The sequence below is a fragment of the Natator depressus genome, chromosome 10, assembly GCF_965152275.1.
Source record: "Natator depressus isolate rNatDep1 chromosome 10, rNatDep2.hap1, whole genome shotgun sequence".
In the NCBI taxonomy this organism is placed as follows: Eukaryota; Metazoa; Chordata; order Testudines; family Cheloniidae; genus Natator; species Natator depressus.
The window spans coordinates 18,009,154-18,030,203 of NC_134243.1; the positions used below are offsets into that span (position 1 = coordinate 18,009,154).

A 21,050-nucleotide genomic window follows, 5' to 3' on the forward strand; every position below is an offset into this window, starting at 1 on the left:
TAATCTCCTAGACTTAATCTGTTCTCAGTGACATTGGTGTCAAAAGTAACTCCACTGAGTAGTTACTTATCCAGAAACCATTCACTTTAATGGAGTTATTCAGCTTTATGCCAGTGTAATTACAGGATGTGGCCCCTTGGTGCAGAGCATTTAAAGTAATCTGCATTTAATGAACAGATCATATGGAAGTTTATATTTGTGGGCAGGCCTCATGTATTCCATGGCATAAACCCAAGTTCTGTAGCAAGAACCCATAAATTCAAACTTAAGTATACGATATTAACTTATATTGGAGACCTGCAATAACCATCTTTTAATAGAATGTTTAAAAAAATTATATAAATTGGAAATATAAATGGTTCAGTGGAAAGAAAGTAATTGTATCAGTTGTGTTACCAAAGGAATACTGCTCCATGTAAACTGTCCTCTAAATGACCTTGATGCCATAGGTTAAATTCCCACATACCGTATCAGCTGTACTCAAATAATTTTTGAAATAAGTGATCAGTGGAAAACGTGTTAGTAATTGGAACAGATTTGTGAGTAGGTAAAATGTATTTTTCTCTTGTCATCCACATCAACAGGGAAGGTTACAAGATATTATTTTTTGTTTATTAGTGTTCAATTTACTGTATATTTTAGGTCTGTCAAGCAATTAAAAAATTAATCAGGATTAATCGCACTGTTAATAATAGAATACCATTTATTTAAATATTTTGATGTTTTCTACATTTTCAAATATATTGATTTTAATTACCACACAGAATACAAAGTGCATGGTGCTCACTTTATATTACACCTCTACCCCGATATAACGCTGTCCTCAGGAACAAAAAAAATCTTACCGCATCATAGGTGAAACTGCATTATTTCAAACTTGCTTTGATCCACTGGAGCGCGCAGCCCCGCCCCCCTGGAGCGCTGCTTTACCGCGTTATATCCGAATTCGTGTTATATCAGGGCACAGGTGTATTTTTTTATAACAAATATTTTCACAGTAAAAAACAAAAGAAATAGTATTTTTCAATTCAGCTAATACAAATAATGTAGCGCCATCTCTTTATCACGAAAGTTGAACTTACAAATGTAGAATTATGTAGACAAAAAATAACTGCACTCAAATAAGACAATGTAAAATTTTAGAGCCTCCATGTCCACTCAGTCCTACTTCTTGTTCAGCCAACTGCTCAGACAAACAAGTTTGTCTATAAGCAAGAAGCATTATCTCCTGCAAATGTAATGTCACCTGAAAGTGACAACAGGTGTTTGCATGGCACTGTTGTAACTGGTGTTGCAAGATATTTACGTGCCAGATGCGCTAAAGATTCATGTCCCTTCACGCTTCAACCACCATTCCAGAGAACATGTGTCCATGCTGATGACTGGTTTTGCTCGATAACAGTCCAAAGCAGTGCGGCCTCACACACATTCATTTTCATCATCTGAGTCAGATGCCACCAGCAGAAGGTTGATTTTTGTTTTTGGTGGTTCAGTTCTTTAGTTTCTGCATCGGAGTGTTTGTTCTTTTAAGACTTCTAAAAGGATGCTCCACATCTGTGTTTTAAATTTTTTAAATTAAATCATCTGATATTTAATTAAACATCTGTGTTTTAATTAAAATCAATATATTTGAAAATGTAGAAACATTTCAATTGGTATTGTATTATTTAACAGTGTGATTAAAAGTGCAATTAATCGTGATTAATTTTTTTAATCGCAATTAATTTTTTTTAGTTAATCGTGTGAGTTAACTGTGATTAATCAACAGCCTTAATTTACCATATCACTCAAAGAAGCTATTGTAAGATTTCTTGGCATTAAATGAACAAAATTTGCAATGGCAACAACGATCTAGAATGTATGAGCGTGTTATCTTATGAGGTCCATTGTTTCAGTTTGTTTACACGTTAGTGTAAAGGAGGTTGTGTAAACATCAATTTTGGATTAAATGAAAATTATACAATGTGTACATGATACAGTCATATCTGCATAGCAGTGTTATCTTTACAGGGAATCTCTATTCTAGGAATTCTTTGCAGGCTTTAGTAGGCACCCACTTGTAATTCTCAAACTACAGAATCTTGGTGGGTTGTGTTTCTCTGCTCAAATACTGTTTTTCTCCTTGGCCTCAGTCCTGTTTCCAAACTAGGAAATGGTTAGCATCTCTTTCCCACACCCACAATGGTGATTGTTTGTTTGTTTTTTTTTTTCTTTCAATATGTGGCTTTGTTAAGGGTATAGGTGGAGCTATGGAACCCAGAAAATGGCTTGGCTTGGCTTGTGCTCCTTACCATGCACAGATTTTTTTTTAGAAAAGCCATGCTGGGTAAGGAAGCAAACTGGTGAAGGTTGGAAGATGTAATGTGCTGTCTTATTTAAGCACAGTAGAAGTATACACCCTGCTTTTTATTACAACTAAAAGTGACACTTGGACTAATAGTTTTACATATTAAATCAGTAAATCATGAGGATAAATTGGAAATCAGCAAAGAATTAGTGGTGTCAATCAGCTCCAGAATTCTGCAATAGAAAGAACATTAGCAATGTGGTCTAGTGGACTGAGCACATTGCTGGGAGTGAGAAGACCAGAGTCCTATTTCCAGCACTCCTACTGACTCATTCTGTGACATTGGACAAGTGACTTAAACCTACATTTTCAAAAATGGTCTCTAATTTTGGGTGCCGCAATTTTTGGATATGCAGCTTTACACACCTACAGCTTTATTTTCAAAGGTGCTGAGCATCTGTAGCTCCCATAGACATCAATCCTGGGCTCTAGGTATCTAAATCTTGGACCCAAAAACTAAGAAGAGCAAACTGAAATGCCAATTTTGAAAATGTGGGCCTCAACTTCCCTGTGCTTTAGCTATCTCCTCTGCAAAATGGTGATTAAATGTTTTTATCCACTTTTGTAAAGTACCTTGAGATTTACAGATGAAAAAGTTCTGTGTGACAAATATTATTATTAATCTCATTGATCATGATGAGTTTAATTATTACTTAAGACTATCAAAATTTCACAATGTAGTCATTCTAAACAGAAATAGTTCAATTACGTATTGAATAGTGCTTGGCACTTACATAGCATTTTAATATTTGTACAGTGATTTCAAAATGACTCTGAAACCTGTCATTATGCAAGGCACTGAATTTAGCCGTATAGAGTGGAAATCTATCAACTTCATGAATTTTTAAATTTGTTAGTCTCTAAGGTGCCACAAGTACTCCTTTTCTTTTTGCGAATACAGACTAACACGGCTGCTACTCTGAAACCTGTCATTATTATCCCTGTTTTACAAAAGGAGAAAATGATACTCAGAGCGGCTAAATTATTTCCACAAGACCACACAGATTCAGGAGCAGTTTCATGACTAGAATCCAGTTCTTATACAATACTTCCTGCTCTACCCAATAAATCGGCAGTGCTCAAACTGTGGTGGTCTACAGACAGAGGTTGGCCACATGGTTCTGATTCTCTTTCTTGTGTCCAGCTGCTAAATCACATTAAAAGGCAGCTAAAAATACGTCCCTAATATTATGTTTCCTTTCCCCACAGGGGAGATAATCTGCTCCATTATCAGTGGGTGGTGATATGATCCATAAGATTCTTTCTTTGAAAGTCAGAGAATCTTTGCACTCGATATTGCTAGTACTCCACTAAAATCTGATTTTGATTTTACTGTTTTAAATTTATTTCTTCAGCTTGCTGAATATCAAATGCTACTGGTTAATTTTCTCAATTTAAATACCAAAAGAAGTAGAACTAAGACAGCAAATGAAAGGATTTATAATGCCGTATACAAGGGGTTATATGTGTAAAACTGACTCAAATATTTAAGAGTTGCAAGTGAACCAACATGATTTATAGTATTGCCCTGAAACTCCTAAGCACTTCAAAGCTAGTAGGTAGAAACACAGTGCATACACAGCGCCTACCCAAGGTTACCATTTGTGACACTGCGATGCATTATGATGACACTGGGTCACATCACATCAAAATATAATTATGTTGCAATTCAGCATTGTGATGTGATGGCTCTGAGCCCTGGAATTTTATTTTGGAACCTGTGGATGTCCTGCAAGCATTGCTTGAGGGATGCAAAACCACATCAATATGTTCAGTGCTGTCCAATAAAAAGCTAGAAGTGGCAATGTGCCAATTGACTCAGCTCATTCACCAACACAACTGCAGTTTATTGGCTTATATTAACAAGGCCCCCAACTCGTGCTGTTGTCCAACCTCGGATACAGTAATAAATAAGAGCAGTTAGGCCTATGAGCATCTTTACTGACTGTTTGCTTACAGTGTATTAGATTTCATGAAAACTTGAGGAATACTCAGTAAGAACAGGAACACAGGGTGACCAAATAAGCCAATGCAAGGCATCCATTTCTTGGAGGAGAAAAAAAATGCCTGTGTCAGACTACAACTTCAGCTGCTGCAGTTGCACCACTGTAGCACTTCACTGTAGACACTCACTACAGTGAGGGAGAGGTGCTCCTGTCGCTGTAGTTAATCCGCCTCCTCAAGAGGTGGTAGATGGTTTGACAGATGAATTCTTCCATTAACCTAATGCTGTCTACAGAGGGGTTAGGTCGGCTTAACTATGTTGGATGTGGTGTGGATTTTTCACACAAGAGTGACCTAGCTGGGTTGATGTAACTTTTTAGTGTCGACCCGGCCCTAGTATATTCCTTGAAAATGTATCCAATGGCACAGGTTTTCACATTCTTTCAAGTGTGAACCACGTTATAATATACAGGCATTTTCTTGTAGATTTGTCTCCCCTCCCATTTTCAGTCACATCCTTGTGGCAACTACAGCAGTTGTTTCCCTAGAAAAGTACTAGTACAAAGGTATCATGTATCTTTTAAAATGCATTTTAGCAGCTGGAAGTAAAAAGGAGAAACCAGCACAGTAGATTTAGCCAGCTTCCTGCTAACCACCCCCAATACCCTGTAGCGCACCAACCTATGAACTTCTGTCCTATATGTGGGAGAAAGAACCCCTGTGTGAATTGGGCTGGGTCAGGTAGGCAGGAGACCCCTCAAGGTACGTGGCAAGGTAGGAAACTACTTTGGGGGAGTAGTCCCCTCAATATGCGTGGGAGGGCAGGAAATCCTACTCGCCCTTCATGGGGATAGGAGACACCCTCATCACAGGATGACCCCCTCCTGAGGATAAACCCCCTCTTCGGGTGGGTGGGGGCCAGGAGGCTCCCTTAGGGGAAGGCAACCCCCCGGAACACACCAAAGAATGGGAGATAGGGGAGAGTTACACCAGGGGGAGACCCCTCCGGGGCGGGGGCCAGGAGGATGAGGGCTGAGTCCCCCGCTGCGGAGACTCCCCCCGGCTCGGTGTGCCCTCTCGGCGTGAGGGAAAGGTTAGGGAAGCCCGTTGTGAGGATACGGCGGGTCGGGGGGGCCGCCCCGGCCCAGTCCAGGGGGGTTTTCTGCGTGACCCCGCGGGAGTGACCCCGCTCGATGGCCGCTGTCCCAGGGTGCCCCGCGGAGGGCGGGCGAGCGGGGCGGCCCCATGGCCCGCGATCCCAGCATGCCGTTCGGCCAGGCAGCAGCAGCAGGCGGAGTCGCCACCGCCGCCGTCGTCTCCTCCTTGCCTGTGAGACAGCAGCAGCTTGAGGGGAGCGAGTGAGGAGCCGCCGCCGCCGCCGCCCCTGCCCCGCGCCGCTGCCCGGCCGGCCATGCCCTCTCGGGCAAGGTAATGAGCCGCAGAGCCCCGGGGTCTCGGCTGAGCGGCATCGGCACCAGGCAGCACTATCACCCGCGGAGCTGGAATGACTGGCAACCCAGGTGGGTTGGGCTCGGGCAGGGGGAGGCGCGGCCTAGGCGGCCTCCGGGGACACGCGGGGAGGGGGCCTGGCCTGTTCCCGCTGTGCTGGGGCCTGTGGAGATTGGGAGGAGGGAAGGTGTGGGGGAGAGGAGAAACCCCCGGCTTTCTACGTAGGCAGGCCCAGCTTCCTGAGTGCTGGGGCCTAGAGGGAAATGGGGAGAGGGGAGTGACCCACCCCCTGACTATTGGGGCCTAGAGGGGGGGTGCGGGGGGAGTGACCCATTCCTTGACTCTTGGGGCCTAGAGGGAGTTGGTGGGGGCGGGGGAGAGGAGGTGCGAGTGACCCAGTCCCTGACTATTGGGGCCTACACACTCAGGATTGGGGTGTGTGTGGGGTGAACGGGCACTGCCTCTCTAATGTGGCCTAGTCAAATGGGGAACGAAACGCCAGGACGCCTCTGATATAAAGGATCCAGACTTTGCTGGGTACTGGAAAGAGCTGGGGTAGGAGGTGTGGACAGTGGAGGGTATTTCCTGCTATATAAGCAATCCCTTATCTGTTGGTGGTTAGAGAGACAAAATGTTTCTATATCACACAACACGTAACGTCCTAGGATCCTAGTTGGGTTTATCTTGATTTAGCCCAGGCTCTCCTTCGCCTTTCAGGGTTTTGTCCTAAGTGATTTATGGTTTATGATGATTTTAAGACATTTCAGTTCAACTGTTGCTGGCACCCCACACAGTATTGTAAGTAGCAACTTTGTTGCTCAGTGACGTATTTTATAGTAGGAGACACTTTCCTTTAGTGGTAAATAGACGTTTTGAGTTGCTTGTATTGAAACAGAATTTACGGGAACCTTCAGTAAGTGCATTTTTGTTCTCTTTTTGTGTTTTTTAATTGGAAATTACTTGAAGGAGAATGGAGGCTGCAAACATACTGGCGGTTTTTCAAGGGCTAAAAAAATACCACACAAAACATATGTATAAATTTTGTTCTTTAATCAGGGAAAAGTAGTTCAGAGTTGTAAGTAAACTAATGAGATTTTTGTTTGGGATGTGTTGCAGTTATTACATTTCAATAAGTGAAAAGTGTATTTTGCATCTGAACTATTTCCAGCATGTCCTGTCACCCATATAGTTGCTAAACTGCTTTAGTTTACTATATTAATTTTTAAAGTTGTTTTTGTAAAACTTTGTAATTTGGCCTGAAGTACAGTATCTAAGTCCTTTGACTTAATTGTTTCTATGTCAAACTTTTTTGGCTTTGTTTGAATGTTACTAAAACTTAAGTTGGCAGAGAAAGGGACTACGGTTCTGAAGTTTGCTGTCAGTATCATGTAGTTTATTAAATTGATAGATTGTCATTGGAATGGGGAGATTGAATGGATGTGGAAGTGGATCCTGCTATTGTATGGGTGGAATGTTAGTTTCATATATGTGAAAGAATCAAAAGTTCATTTTGACTAAGTAGTCAGCTCTCCACATGTTAGGGATGTTAAGTATGCAAAAAGCATGCAACATTTAAATGATCACATGGTCAGACCTCACTAAATTCTGCTCTCTTTAGTTGTTGAGGTGTAGTAAATTGTAAGTTTAAAAGTTAGAAATTTGCAAACCATCATATTGATGTCCTGTTGTGGCATCCTATTTCTTCAGTAACTGTGGAGGACTTCTGATGGCCTACAGTCTGGTACCTCCCTTACTCTGCAGGCAATCATTTAGGGAATAATGGACTCCATACTTGAAGTCCTGGACTCCATACTTGAAGTCAAAAACTTTTAAGCTCTTGACCCAGAGTTTTCCCCCTAAGGGAAAGCAATAGATGTACAGTTTGTGTCCCTGCTGATATGGTGACAGCTGTGATAACGGCTTCCTGATAGGACATATTCATTTGCCACAAGACCCATCTTATTTTCAGCATAGAAAATGTGCTTTATAGATGCTGAAGCCCTCTCTATGCTAAGAAATTGACTTACTGAAAACCATTGAACTGGAGGAGGTGAAAATGGTATAACTGTTGGCACTGTAAGAACAAAACTATTCAGCAGTATTACAGAAAGTGAGACTGAGAGGAGATGAACCATTGTCACTGACAAGTTAGTTTCCTAATGTGAATGGGGCCTGGTCCTCTGCATCCGGAGGATCATGAAATTGGAGCATTTGTAAAGGAATAAGTGAGATCTGTAGCTGTCCTCGGGAGCAACCTAAACCTGCAGCAATTAGCTTTACCCCTTAGTTTATCTACTAGGCACCCAAAAGAGTATAAAAATGTGCATCATGAGAGTTGAGAGCTAATTCTACATATATATGAAGTCTAAAAATGTTACCATAATACAAAGATCACTTTGACCATATGAATGAATATATGGTTGTTTAGTTGAGCCTTGAACATGAAAAAAATCTTTGCAAAGGTATATTGTCAACGAATTTTAAAAAAATCTGATAGAACTCCCTTAAATAGTATGTTCTGATATATTTTTTTTAATTTAAAAGTAGCTGTGAATTTTTTTGCTTCCTTGTTTTATGTTTAGAATGAACTTTTGGATAGCAATTATAACACAAAATATGCTCACACTTTTTTTCTTTTTCTTCTTCTGTGTATACACCTGTCTGCTGTTTACTTACCAGTTCGGTTCTAGCTCTGTTGCTGCTGGTTAATGGTAAATAGCTTCTTGCAGGGACAGAGGAAGGTTGTATGCAGGGACCAAAATTGCAAAAATTCTATCAAATTTCCAATGCAAGAAAAAAGAAAATAGAACTTTTTTCACTAATCTTTCATGACACAGAACTTTCAAATGGAAATACTATTTTTGAAGTTGACTGTATCCCTCTAATTAGGATATTGTGTTTTGAAGTTTAATTATCTGTAAATGTGATAAATGAGATGAAATCTGAACTATATCATCAGAATCAAAACTTCCTGACCTTTGAGGTGTGAAAAATGTGGTTCTGATTTTTGTAGCTCAGATCCATCTCTAATAAAGTCTAGTTGGTGAAGCAGAATTTGAATTTCATGCCCATGTGAATGCGGCAGTACCTGTCAGATATGTGTGGGCTGGTCTACACAAAGTTTTTGTAACACTGTATATTGACCAGGAATAAGCTATATGATATACTATAAGCTCCTTTATTCCTGAATAACTGCATCCATGCTAGGAGGTTGTACCGGTTTAACTATATCTGTTTCTAAATGGATATAGCTTACTGTGTATGGACAAGATCTGAGTATATGTGGCAGAACTTTGATCAGGAGACTTGATCAGATTTATACCCTCCATTGCTACCTTTCTGAACTTTCAAGTTTCCACTTCCTTTGGCTTTTGGAAGTAAGAAAAAAAATTAAAAATTCATATCACTGTGTAGCTCCTGCTAGTTTGTCTGCTATTAATCTTTAGCATTGAGCTGATTTAACTGTGCAACACACAGTACTTCACACTGACAGGAAAGCAGGGTTTGTGCAACACAGTAGCATAAAGCAAACTGATGTCTACTGATGCAGCATAATGGTAAAGACTAGAACCATGGTTTTAACGTTCACCTTTTCAGGCTATGGAGAGAAAGGATAGATGGATTTTAAATCGCCTGCTCCTGTAATCAGGAGTTACTTCTGGAATAACTGAACTTCTCTTTATGAACAGAAAAAGACACAAACAAACCAGTAGCTGAGGATGTATATGGAAAAGTAAGAAACAAAAGCTCTGACTGGTAAAAGTTCCAAAACTACTCTGATAGATACAAGTTCAATCCTGGAATTTAATTCTTGAAAATGGAAGTTATCCTTCTCATGCAATGTAAGTTAGTGTTTTGAATTATTATTGTTCATTTGTATTACCGTGGCACCTAGAACCCCTGGTCATGAATTAGGATACACGTGTGGTAGGTGCTGTACAAATACAGAACAAAAACATGGTCCCTGCCCTCAAAGTGCTTATAGCCTAAATTTTAGGCCTGAGCTACATTAGAAAATTGTGGATCAGAAAATCCACACCCTTGAGTGCTGTAGTTAAGTTGGCCTAACCCCCAGTGTAGACATGATTGAGATGAGACCCCCATAAGAGTTTTAGCTGTGTGAATTGATAGACAAGGCTGTATCTTAGATGTTATACAGAAAGAATCGACAAGATTTATGCATAGACTTGATGTGAGGACCTAGAGAGAGAGAGATCCAAGATGATAATGACATGCAGGTTACGGGCCTGAATGACAGGCAGGAAGGTGGTATCATCCACTGTGATTGAGAAAGCGGGTAATGGGGAGGGTTTGGTGGAAAAGATTAACAGCTCTTACTTTAGCTGTATTCAGCTTGAGCTGACAGACAACCACAAGGACATGTCAGAAGGGGACATATCTGGTGAGAAGTGGTAGATCTATGAGCATAGAGATGGTTGTTCAGTTTCTTTGTGGATGATATTCCCCAGAGATAAAGTGTAGAGAGAGAAGAGAAGGGGGGCCAAGTACAGAGCCCTGTGGAACCCCCACAGAAAGTTGGACAGGTGATGTGGAGGATCTACCAAAAGACATGCTGAAGTACCAGTTACAGAGGTAGGAATAGAACCAGGAGAGGACAGAAGCATGAAAGGCAAGGGAGGGCAAGGTTTCAAAGAAAAGCATGGTTGACTATGTTGAAGGTGGCTGACAGGTCAAGAAGGATGAGGATGGAATACTGGTTCTAAACTTTGATTAGGAAGAGGTCATTAGAGATTTTGGGGTGAGGGATTTCAGTGGAGTGCAAGTGACAGAAGCCAAATTAGAGAGGGTCAAGGATGGAATTGGAGAAAAGAAAGCTATTGTAACCAGTGTGTTCAATGACAGGTTTCAGAGTAGCAGCCGTGTTAGTCTGTATCTGCAAAAAGAACAGGAATACTTGTGGCACCTTAGAGACTAACAAATTTATTAGAGCATAAGCTTTCGTGGACTACAGCCCACTTCATTGGATGCATAGAATGGAACATATAGTAATATATATACATACAACACATACAGATAAATTGGAAGTTACCATACAAACTGAGAGGCTAATTAGTTAAGATGAGATATTATCAGCAGGAGAAAAAAACTTTTGTAGTGATAATCAAGATGGCCCATTTAGACAGTTGACAAGAAGGTGTGAGGATACTTAATTTATGGAAATAGATTCAATGTGTGTAATGACCCAGCCACTCCCAGTCTCTATTCAAAGCCAAGTTAATGGTATCTAGTTTGCATATTAATTCAAGCTCAGCAGTTTCTCCTTGGAGTCTGTTTTTGAAGCTTTTCTGTTGCAAAATTGCCACCCTTAAATCTTTTACTGAGTGGCCAGAGAGGTTGAAGTGTTCTCCTACCAGTTTTTGAATGTTATGATTCCTGATGTCAGATTTGTGTCCATTTATTCTTTTTGCGTAGAGACTGTCCAGTTTGGCCAATGTACAGGGCAGAGGGGCATTGCTGGTGCGTGAAGGCATATATCACATTGGTAGATGTGCAGGTGAACGAGCCCCTGATGGCGTGGCTAATGTGATTAGGTCCTATGATGGTGTCACTTGAATAAATGTGTGGACGGAGTTGGCACTGGGCTTTGTTGCAAGGATAGGTTCCTGGGTTAGTGGTGTGTGGTGTGTGGTTGCTGGTGAGTATTTGCTTCAGGTTGGGGGGCTGTCTGTGTTCAATGAACTTACAGATAGATGGAAGAAGGTGTTGGAGAGGCAAGTGGGGTCAAGGTGGTTCTAGTCTTTCTTAAAGCAGTCACTCTTAACCTTCCAGACTACTGTACCCCTTTCAGGAGTCTGATTTTCCTTGCATGCTCCCCAGTTTCATCTCACTTAAAAACTACTTGCTTAAAAAATCAAACATAAAAATACAAAAATATCACACCATATTATTACTGACAAATTGCTTGCTTTCTCATTTTTACCATATAATTATAAAATAAATCAACTGGAATATAAGGATTGTACTTACATTTCAGTGTATAGTATACAGAGCAGTATAAATAAGTCCTTGTCTGTATGAAATTTTAGTTTGTACTGACTTCACTAGTGCTTTTTATGTAGCCTGTTGTAAAACCAGACAAATATCTAGAAGCGTTGGTGTACCCCCAGAAAACCTCTGTGTACCCCCAGGGTTGAGAACCACTGAATTAAAGCATGTTTATTTGTATTGTGAGGGGAAGAGCGAGAGGAGAGTGACAGGTTGAGGAGAAGAGGAAATGAGGGTATGAGAGGAAATCAGGAGATGGCATGGGATGGGGTCACTGAGGCAAGTGGAGGGATTAGAGAAGGTCAGACAAGAAACTTCTATGTCTCAGACAGGAGAGAGCTATAGGAGGGGATTGGGAAAGGAAGGAAGCCAAGGGAAAGGGAAAGTTGTCACATTTTGCCTATGTTGTCAACTTTTTCTTGTACAAGTTCATCCTGAGTGCAGAGAGAAATGGAGGCAGGAGGCAGGGAGGGTTTGAGTACTGAGTCAAAAATGTTGAAAAGGTGGCTGGGATGGAGGACATGACATTCAGTTAAGTTGGAGAAGTGGAGTTGTTTAGGAAGATAGCTTGATTACAGGCTTTTTGCCAGAGATGCTCTGCTGTGTGGGAGCAGAAGGAAGTGGATGTTGTGACTGAGCCAAGGCTGCAGATGGACAGGATGGGTCTTGCAAAAGAGTCAAGGTGTGGAGGGGAATGAACCATGGAGAGAATCAGCCACCATATCAGTGGATAAAAAGGGAGGTGAGGACTGAGAGCAGATAAGAAGTCATCAACCTTGATAGACTGGAAGTCACAGAATATTCTGAATGTTTCAGTGTTGTATGTAGCAAAGAATCAAAGCATATTATAATTAATTTGATCAGGATCTCCTATTTGATATTCTGTTGGTTTCATGTAATGTTCATGGAGCAGTTTCTTTTATGCAATCCATAAACATTGTTAGTTTTTCTGCAAGTTACAAGTTCTTGTGTGGCTTTTTCAGTTTCTTTTCAAGTGTGGCACATGGATTTCAAGATTTTCTGTTCTAATATACAGAGCTTTTAAGCTAATTATGTCAAGGATTCAAACTTGTATAGAGATAACGTAAGCATGTAGTGTAGTATACAGAGAGTTACCTGCACAAGTCCATTTACTGTGTACATGCTCTATTGCCTTTTCGGTGCCAGCTTGCACTGAAAAGATAACTTACTGAGGTAACAACTGATAGTTGTGGTTCGTGTTCCCAACAGAGATACTGCAAAATCCTAGTAGAATGCTTTTCCTAGCACAGAAACCCTTTTTTAAATATTGTAGTGTATCGGATTCCTATTCCACTCAGAATGAAGAGATACTTTTTTCTAATTCAAGCAGTTTTACTGTTGTATTGGGGATTACGTTTTAATTTTATGACAAGAAAGAGCAATAAGGCTTGATGTGTAAAACGAAGGTAGAAAGAATTGAGGTAGCAGTGATCACATTAGTAAAATTACGGTAAGAGAGATCCTTCATATGATGAATATTTACCTATAGTTACTCAGACGCCACACTTCGCTGCTGGCCTCCTTGAAGTGTTTTGTTGTTGTTTTTTTTTAAACAAGTATTCTATTTCTGTCGTCGTTGTTTTGAATCAGCTTCAGTAGTTTGTCCCAAATGCCATGCTTTTCTAATCTTGAAATCAGTCAGTTCAGTTGTCCACTGAATTGCTTTACAGAAATTGATTGATATGTAATATTTTATCCTTGTTGGCCACATTAGTGCTGTTATCTAAGCATTCATGAAAACTGTTGTGAATAATTTTCCTCGTCAATCTTACTAGTCTTTAAAATGACCTGCAATGGATTTTTAAGTATTATACATTATTAATTCTATATAAAAGTGGCCTGTAAGATGATGTGTGTGGGGGGGAGAAGATGTTGTTTTTTGTTCCTTTTTAATAACTTGGTAAATAACTGAAATATCAAGCTTGGGTTTTTTTCTAGTTTTGCTGGAAGACCTCTCCCAGGTCTCGGAGCAAATAGATTGTGATCTCCCATGTCTTGACTGAATGGTCAGTGGAGTTGAATCTTCTAATAAAGATATCCTTTCTTCAGAATGTTCTATGATCATCTCTGCTACTACAGCTAGAGGCCCAAGTCATTTCTGGGATCTTATTGTGCTAGACACTACAAATACAGAAATAGACATTGTCGTCTTGTCATTAGGAGGATTCTTTAACCACAACATTTCTAATTGTTTTTAAATGGGCATCAACAAACACCGTTTTAAACATTCTGACTAAAAATGCCTTTTTCTCTGTTGCCTAGGTTTATCTTTTGAATTCTGTGAAATAAAAATTGGGGGAGAAAGGGATAATCTTTCCTTCCCATTTTCCTTAAAATGTGGGGGTTGGTGGAATAGCAGTGGAAGTTTTCTCCCATTTTTCAGGTGCTTGGACTTTGGTTTCAGGAAGTGGGAGCTTGCTTTTGAAAAACAGCCTTGGCAAACAGGGCAGGAAACGCAGATCAAAGCCTGCCACCCCCACCCCCTTTTTTTTAAAACTGGATTTCGATGCCAATTTGTTTCTACGTATTTTGGGGAAAGGAGAGCAGTTCTGTGACCCATAGGGATTTATTTTTCATTCTAGAAATGTACCTCAACTTCAATTTTGGACAGCATATTTTCAAATTCATATATTACCTCAAGGCAAAATACACTCTACCTGATGGATGTATAACTCCTCTGCTCCTTCAGATTTCCATCTTGATTTGTCAACATGTAGCTATCAGAAAGGTCAGTTACTATTGTCACCTCATTTGTTATCCGTACTCCTTTCTACCCTTCATTGGTGTCTTGTTGACCCCAAGGACTTTGGTGGACCTCCCTGTGCTCTAGCACAGTAGTGATTTTGTCATTTTTGTTGGCACAGTGTGAAACTGACCAGGATCACATAATCCTGGTGCTGGCACCATTGTGGGTGGGTAGTTATAGAGGATTGAATTTGAATGGCTGTATGCCAGAGGGTGTGTGAAGAATACTAAGTATTGAGAGTCTCTTGGCTAATTCAGACCAATAAACAGGCTAGATGTTCAGTTAGTCATTCACCTGTGCTGTTGCAGGTTATAAAATCTCTGCTAAGAGTGAATATTTTAATAATTAACTTCCTCTGGAAAAAATGCCTACCTTGCAAGGTGGGTACAAATCTGACTTTTTTTTTAAAAAAAAAAACAACAAACCAAAAACTAAAAACAAATATTTTTTATTTTATTTTATTTTTAAAAAGTAAATATGTTTAAAATTAACCTTGAATTTAGTACCAAATCTGTTTTAGGCCTAAATTTATTATAATCTCTTAAATAAGTAGGCTGAATCCATGAGCCTCTGTGACGAACTGTATGTTAAAGGCTACTCTTCTGTATAAAAAAAAAAAAAATCGGGGGAAAAAATTAACTTTTAGTATCAAGCTTTATAAATATGGCAAAATAGGTCATGTACTCTATTAAGGGCTTGTTTTGTTTAAAACAGTTTATATGCTGTTTTGTGTGTTTAATTAAATTCTAGTCACCTTTCTAATGCATCCGGACACAAATCATGAATAGAAAATTAATTATCTTGTAAATAAGCAATATATTCATCATCTTCTAATACTAAATACTAGTACATACTAAAAATGTACAGTTAATAAGAATCTGAAAACGTTAAACCTTTAATAGTTGTTTAAATAAATAAATGCTATAGTTTAAGGCTACATTTTAGTCAAGGGTATTTTTATTAAAAGTCATGCACAGGTCACGTGCCGTAAACAAAAATTCATTGTACTGTATACCCCTAACTAAAACTTGGGCTGGGCACCGCAGGTGTGTGTCGGGGGGGATGTGGGCTGGGGTAGGGCAGGTGCTGCAGGGCGGGCGCACGTGGGGGGCCGGGGCTCCTGGTGGAGGTCAGGGGGCGCAGCTGGGGTGGGCCGGGCGGCGGCTGCAAGTGGCCTAGCACCCCAATGGTTCTGGGTGGCGGGGGGTTGGAAGGTCTGGCAGGCTCCGTACCCGGATCCCTGCAGCTCCCTGGAAGTGGCTGGCATGTCCCTGCAGCTCCTAGGGGAAGGGAAGGCCAGGGGAGCTCTGTGCGCTGCCCCCGCCATGAGGTCTGGCCCCGCACCCCAACCCCCTGACCTGGCCCTGAGTCCACTTGCATAACCAAACTGCTGCTGCTGGGCATTCTTAGGCAACCCCTGAGCTAGCCACACCGGCCGCTGCTTTACTGCGGAGGTCATGGAAAGTCACGGAATCCATGACCTCTGTGACAGACACGCAGCCTTATTATAGTGCAAAAAGATGTACCAAATCTAGTGTAATGGCTCTATTTAGTTGTAAATCAACATTTTAATGGTTATATCAACCAGTCAGAATGCACCTTTCTTTAAAAAATAACTGAAGTACAAATGGAAAAGTTGCTTAAAATTGATGATTTAAATTGAGGCCTTCCAGTTGGAGATTTAAATCAATCCACCCTGCTACCTTGGGCACGTAGGTACTGGGGGTTGTCTGCATGGAACACTTGACCAGCAAGGCTATTCCAGAATAACTAATCTGCTATAAAATCACTTTTATTCCAGAGTAATTTCCACAGAGGACAGTTATTCTGGGATGGCTAAATAATAGCAGAATAGTTAATCTGAAGTGGCCATGCCAGTGCATTGCTTCTTTGTAGACAAGGCCATAGAAATCGTAAACCCTTCTGGCATCCTAAAAGTGTTATCTCCACCCAGCTGCTATGATAGGTTATTTTTACTGACTTGGAACTATAATCAATATATTCATCTAGGAGGGAAGAAACCAATCTATTTGTAAGGTCACTGACCTTCACGGGATGATGTATTTCCTCAATCATAATGACTCTACTTTTGACTGACTATTAAGTGTACTCCTTTTCCAAAGAGATTTCTGCTTGTCTCCTTATTCATTTTTTAGAACATGAGTACAGTAACTTTTGCGAACATGCAGTGACTATTTGAGTGTTTTAATAAACTGGACTGCTCTTTTTTTTTTTTGGATAGGTGGGGAAAGAGAATTCAGAATGTTGCTTTGTGAATGTGAGCTTCCCAGTTTCGAAGTGCAACACAAAAACAATCACTGTATGGGCAAGGAAATTGCTCAGTAGGCAGCTATGCTGATTTGCTTCTCTTCTGTTACCTGATAGTGCATCTTCTATCCATACTATTCTGTGTTCTTTGTCTGCTCTCTAATCATGAGTTTATCATATAGAAACAAAATCTAATTGGCACTGCCCTGTGGAAGTGCATCTAACACCTTATAGTGTCGTTATGGTTATCCACCTTCATTTGGTTTCTCACATCTCATTCCAACTGCACAATTTTTATTCAATATCTCATCATGTATTTGTGACTGAGCTGGTCTACTGGCACCACTGCATAATGGCTTGGTCACCACATTGTGTGTGTTCTCTTATGAGGTCATGTCAAAATATGTGACCGATGTAAAATCGGCATTCCACAAGACTTTATGAGACGGCATTAACAGAGTTATGTTCATTACTCAAACTTATCTGCCTGGCACAATCTAGTCAAAATATAAATATTACTTTATGAACAAGAAAAGTGCCATCTTAAAATACAGGCATGCGTTTAGAAAGGCAAGAATACAAGTTTTGTATATCTAATTTGCTTGATGTTTGATGGCACAATTGTATTGCATCATAAAAGAGGAAATGGGGAGACAGGTCAAGGAAGTATACTTTTAAATGCAAGTCACTGAAAAGGTTCTGTATTTGTAAGTATCTATGTAAAGTGTGTTATGGTTTTAAAGTGGATAAAATAGATTAGCACTCTCTCCAAAATATATCTACTCTAATATAGGAAGAAGCTTTTAAACTTTAAATGATTGAAAATGGGTTTATTTTTATGGTTTTATTCTTAGTATTTACCAGTAATTGTACAAACACATTTGGATAAGCACGCACAAGCCATGATTTCAGCAGTCATCTTGCTTTTTGTTCCTTCAGTGAAATATAGAGGCTGAATTTCCATAGTGACATATTATGATGTCACACATGGAACTCTGATAAGATCAAATCAAAAAGAGAATATGGGCTGTGTGACTGTTACTTAAACACACATTTTTGAATAAGTAACAAAGTAATACTGAAATGACTGCTAAGAAAATTGCATAAATTTTTGCATAAATTTTCTTATTCCAAGCTTGCTTCAGTGTGAGAATCCATCTTCAAAGCATGACAGGTCATAGTTGAATCATTAAGTCTATTCTCAGGAAATCAAAAACTTGTATTGAAGTGGCCCCTTTGTGCCTGCTGAGAGAGGATCAGAAATTGATGGTTGTTTGAAATGAGAACATTGATTGCAAACGAGAGGAACAGACTTTTTAAAAGAGATAATAATGCTTGCTTGAGAAAGATGCATGGTGGCAAAAGAGCTTTTTTATTTAAACAAAACGCCACTCTCCCTTCTGCAGTTGATGGGCTGTTATGCCAGGTTGACCGGCATCTCTTGTTTCTGTTAGTTTGCAAGACTCTGCTCCCAAACACAGAACCACAATAGTACATAATACTTCTCAAAGCATCTACAGGCTTGTAAAGCATGTAGGCTTCACCACAATAAAAAAGATTTTAAAACACTCTTTTTAAAAGAAGGCAACATTTCAGGAAGTGAGGTTAGTCAAGAACATGTGCAATTCTCAGGTCAACTGATGTACAGAACCCCCCAGAGTTTAAAAGTGCGAAGTCAGTTAATGCTTTACTCAACTTAGGGTATGTCTACACTACGAAATTAGGTCGAATTTATAGAAGTCGGTTTTTTAGAAATCGGTTTTATATAGTCAATTGTCTGTGTCCCCACACAAAATGCTCTCAGTACATTAAGTGCATTAACTTGGCGGAGTGCTTCCACAGTGCCGAGGCTAGCTATCCCACAGTTCCTGCAGTCTCTGCCGTCCATTGGAATTCTGGGTTGAGATCCCAATGCCAAATGGGGCAAAAACATTGTCGCAGGTGGTTCTGGGTACATGTCGTCAAGCATGAAAGCAACGGCAGACAATCGTTTCGCACCTTTTTTCCTGAATTACCTGTGCAGACGCCATACCATGGCAAGCATGGAGCCCACTCAGCTCACTGTCACCGTACGTCTCCTGGGTGCTGGCTTTTTTGCATTGCTACAGAGCAGCAGCTCATTGCCTTTTGGCAGCAGGCGGTGCAATAGGCCTGATAACCATCGTCATCATGTCCGAGGTGCTCTTGGCCTCCCTGGTAAGGTTGGTCAGGAGCGTCTGGGCAGACATGGGCACAGGGACTAAAATAGGAGTGACTCGACCAGGTCATTCTCTTTAGTCCTGCCGGCAGTCCTATTGCACCGCCTTCTGCCGAGCAGCCAGGAGATGAGGATGACTAGCAGTCCTACTGCGCCGTCTGCTGCCAGCCAAAGATGTAAAAGATAGATGGAGTGGATCAAAACAAGAAATACGCCAGATTTGTTTTGTACTCATTTGCTCCCCCCCCCCCCCATGGAATCAACGACCGACAATCGTTTCGGTGAGGTCTGTCAGGGGCACCTTGAAAAGTTTAATGGAGATTCAGTCCTGCCTGGAATACCGGGGGGGAGGGATAGTTCAGTGGGTTGAGCATTGGCCTGCTAAACCCAGGGTTTTGAGTTCAATCCTTGAGGGGGCCATTCTGTGTGACAGTTGTTCTTGTTTCTCCTTGATGTAAAGCCACCCCCTTTGTTGATTTTAATTCCCTGTAAGCCGTGTCATCAGTCGCCCCTCTCTCTGTCAGAGCAATGGCTGACAATTGTTCCGCGCCTTTTTTCCATGTCGATGCCATACCACGGGAAGCATGGAGCCCGCTCAGATCACTTTGGCAATTATGAGCACATTAAGCGCCACGCGCATTATCCAGCGGTATATGCAGCACCAGAACCTGGCAAAGCGAAACCAGGCGAGTAGGTGACATCAGCGCAGTGACGAGAGTGATGAGGACATGGACACAGACTTCTCTCAAAGCACGGGCCCTGGCAATGTGAGCATCATGGTGCTAATGGGGTAGGTTCATGCCGTGGAACACCGATTGTGGGCCCAGGAAACCAGCACAGGCTGGTGGGACCGCTTAGTGTTGCCGGTCTGGGACAATTCCCAACAGCTGCGAAACTTTTGCATGTGTAAAGGCACTTTCATGGAACTTTGTGACTTGCTTTCCCCTGCCCTGAAGCGCAAGAATACCAAGATGAGAGCAGCCCTCACATTTGAGAAGCGAGTGGCAATAGCCCTGTGGAAGCTTGCAGCGCCAGACAGCCACTGGTCAGTCGGGAATCAGTTTGGAGTAGGCAAATCTACTGTGGGGGCTGCTGTGATGCAAGTAGCCAACGCAATCAAAGATCTGCTGATATCAAGGGTAGTGTGCCTGGGAAATGTGCAGGTCATAATGGATGGCTTTGCTGCAATGGGATTCCCTAACTGTGATGGGGCCGTAGACGGAACCCATATCCCTGTCTTGGCACCGGAGTACAGGCCGGCGAGTACATAAACCGCAAGGGGTACTTTTCAATGGTGCTGCAAGCACTGGTGGATCACAAGGGACGTTTCACCAACATCAGCGTGGGATGGCCAGGAAAGGTACATGACGCTCGCATCTTCAGGAACTCTGGTCTGTTTCAAAAGCTGCAGGAAGGGGCTTTCTTCCCAGACCAGAAAATAACTGTTGGGGATGTTGAAATGCCTATAGTTATTCTTGGGAACCCAGCCTACCCCTTAATGCCATGGCTCATGAAGCCGTACACGGGCAGCCTGGACAGTAGTCAGGAGCTGTTCAACTACAGGCTGAGCAAGTGCAGAATAGTGGTAGAATGTGTATTTGGACTTTTAAAAGCGCGCTGGTGCAGTTTACTGACTAGGTTAGACCTCAGAGGAACCAATATTCCCACTGTTATTACTGCTTGCTGTGCGCTCCACAATATCTGTGAGAGTAAGGGGGAGACGTTTATGGCGGGGTGGGAGGTTGAGGCAAATTGCCTGGCCGCTGGTTACACGCAGCCAGACACCAGGGCAGTTAGAAGAGCACAGGAGGGCGCGGTACACATCAGAGAAGCTTTGAAAACCAGTTTCATGACTGGCCAGGCTACGGTGTGAAAGTTCTGTTTGTTTCTCCTTGATGAATCGCCCTCCCCCTTGGTTCACTCTACTTCCCTGTAAGCTAACCACCCTTCCCTGCTCCCTTCGATCACCACTTGCGGAGGCAATAAAGTCATTGTTGCTTCACATTCATGCGTTCTTTGTTAATTCATCACACAAATAGGGGGATAACTGCCAAGGTAGCTCGGAAGGGGTG

General features: G+C 41.4%; 1 protein-coding gene across 2 annotated transcripts in view; it reads left to right on the forward strand.

The window, feature by feature from the left end:
* The first annotated feature begins 5,609 nt into the window (after positions 1-5,609).
* Positions 5,610-21,050, forward strand: part of SMG1 (SMG1 nonsense mediated mRNA decay associated PI3K related kinase) — a 116,152-nt gene continuing 100,711 nt past the window's right edge. For both annotated transcript variants that reach the window (XM_074965387.1, XM_074965388.1), the window contains exon 1: positions 5,610-5,811. In XM_074965387.1, coding sequence (XP_074821488.1) covers positions 5,723-5,811 — 89 coding nt within the window. In that variant the 5' untranslated portion in view covers positions 5,610-5,722. The remainder of the gene's footprint in view (positions 5,812-21,050) is intronic.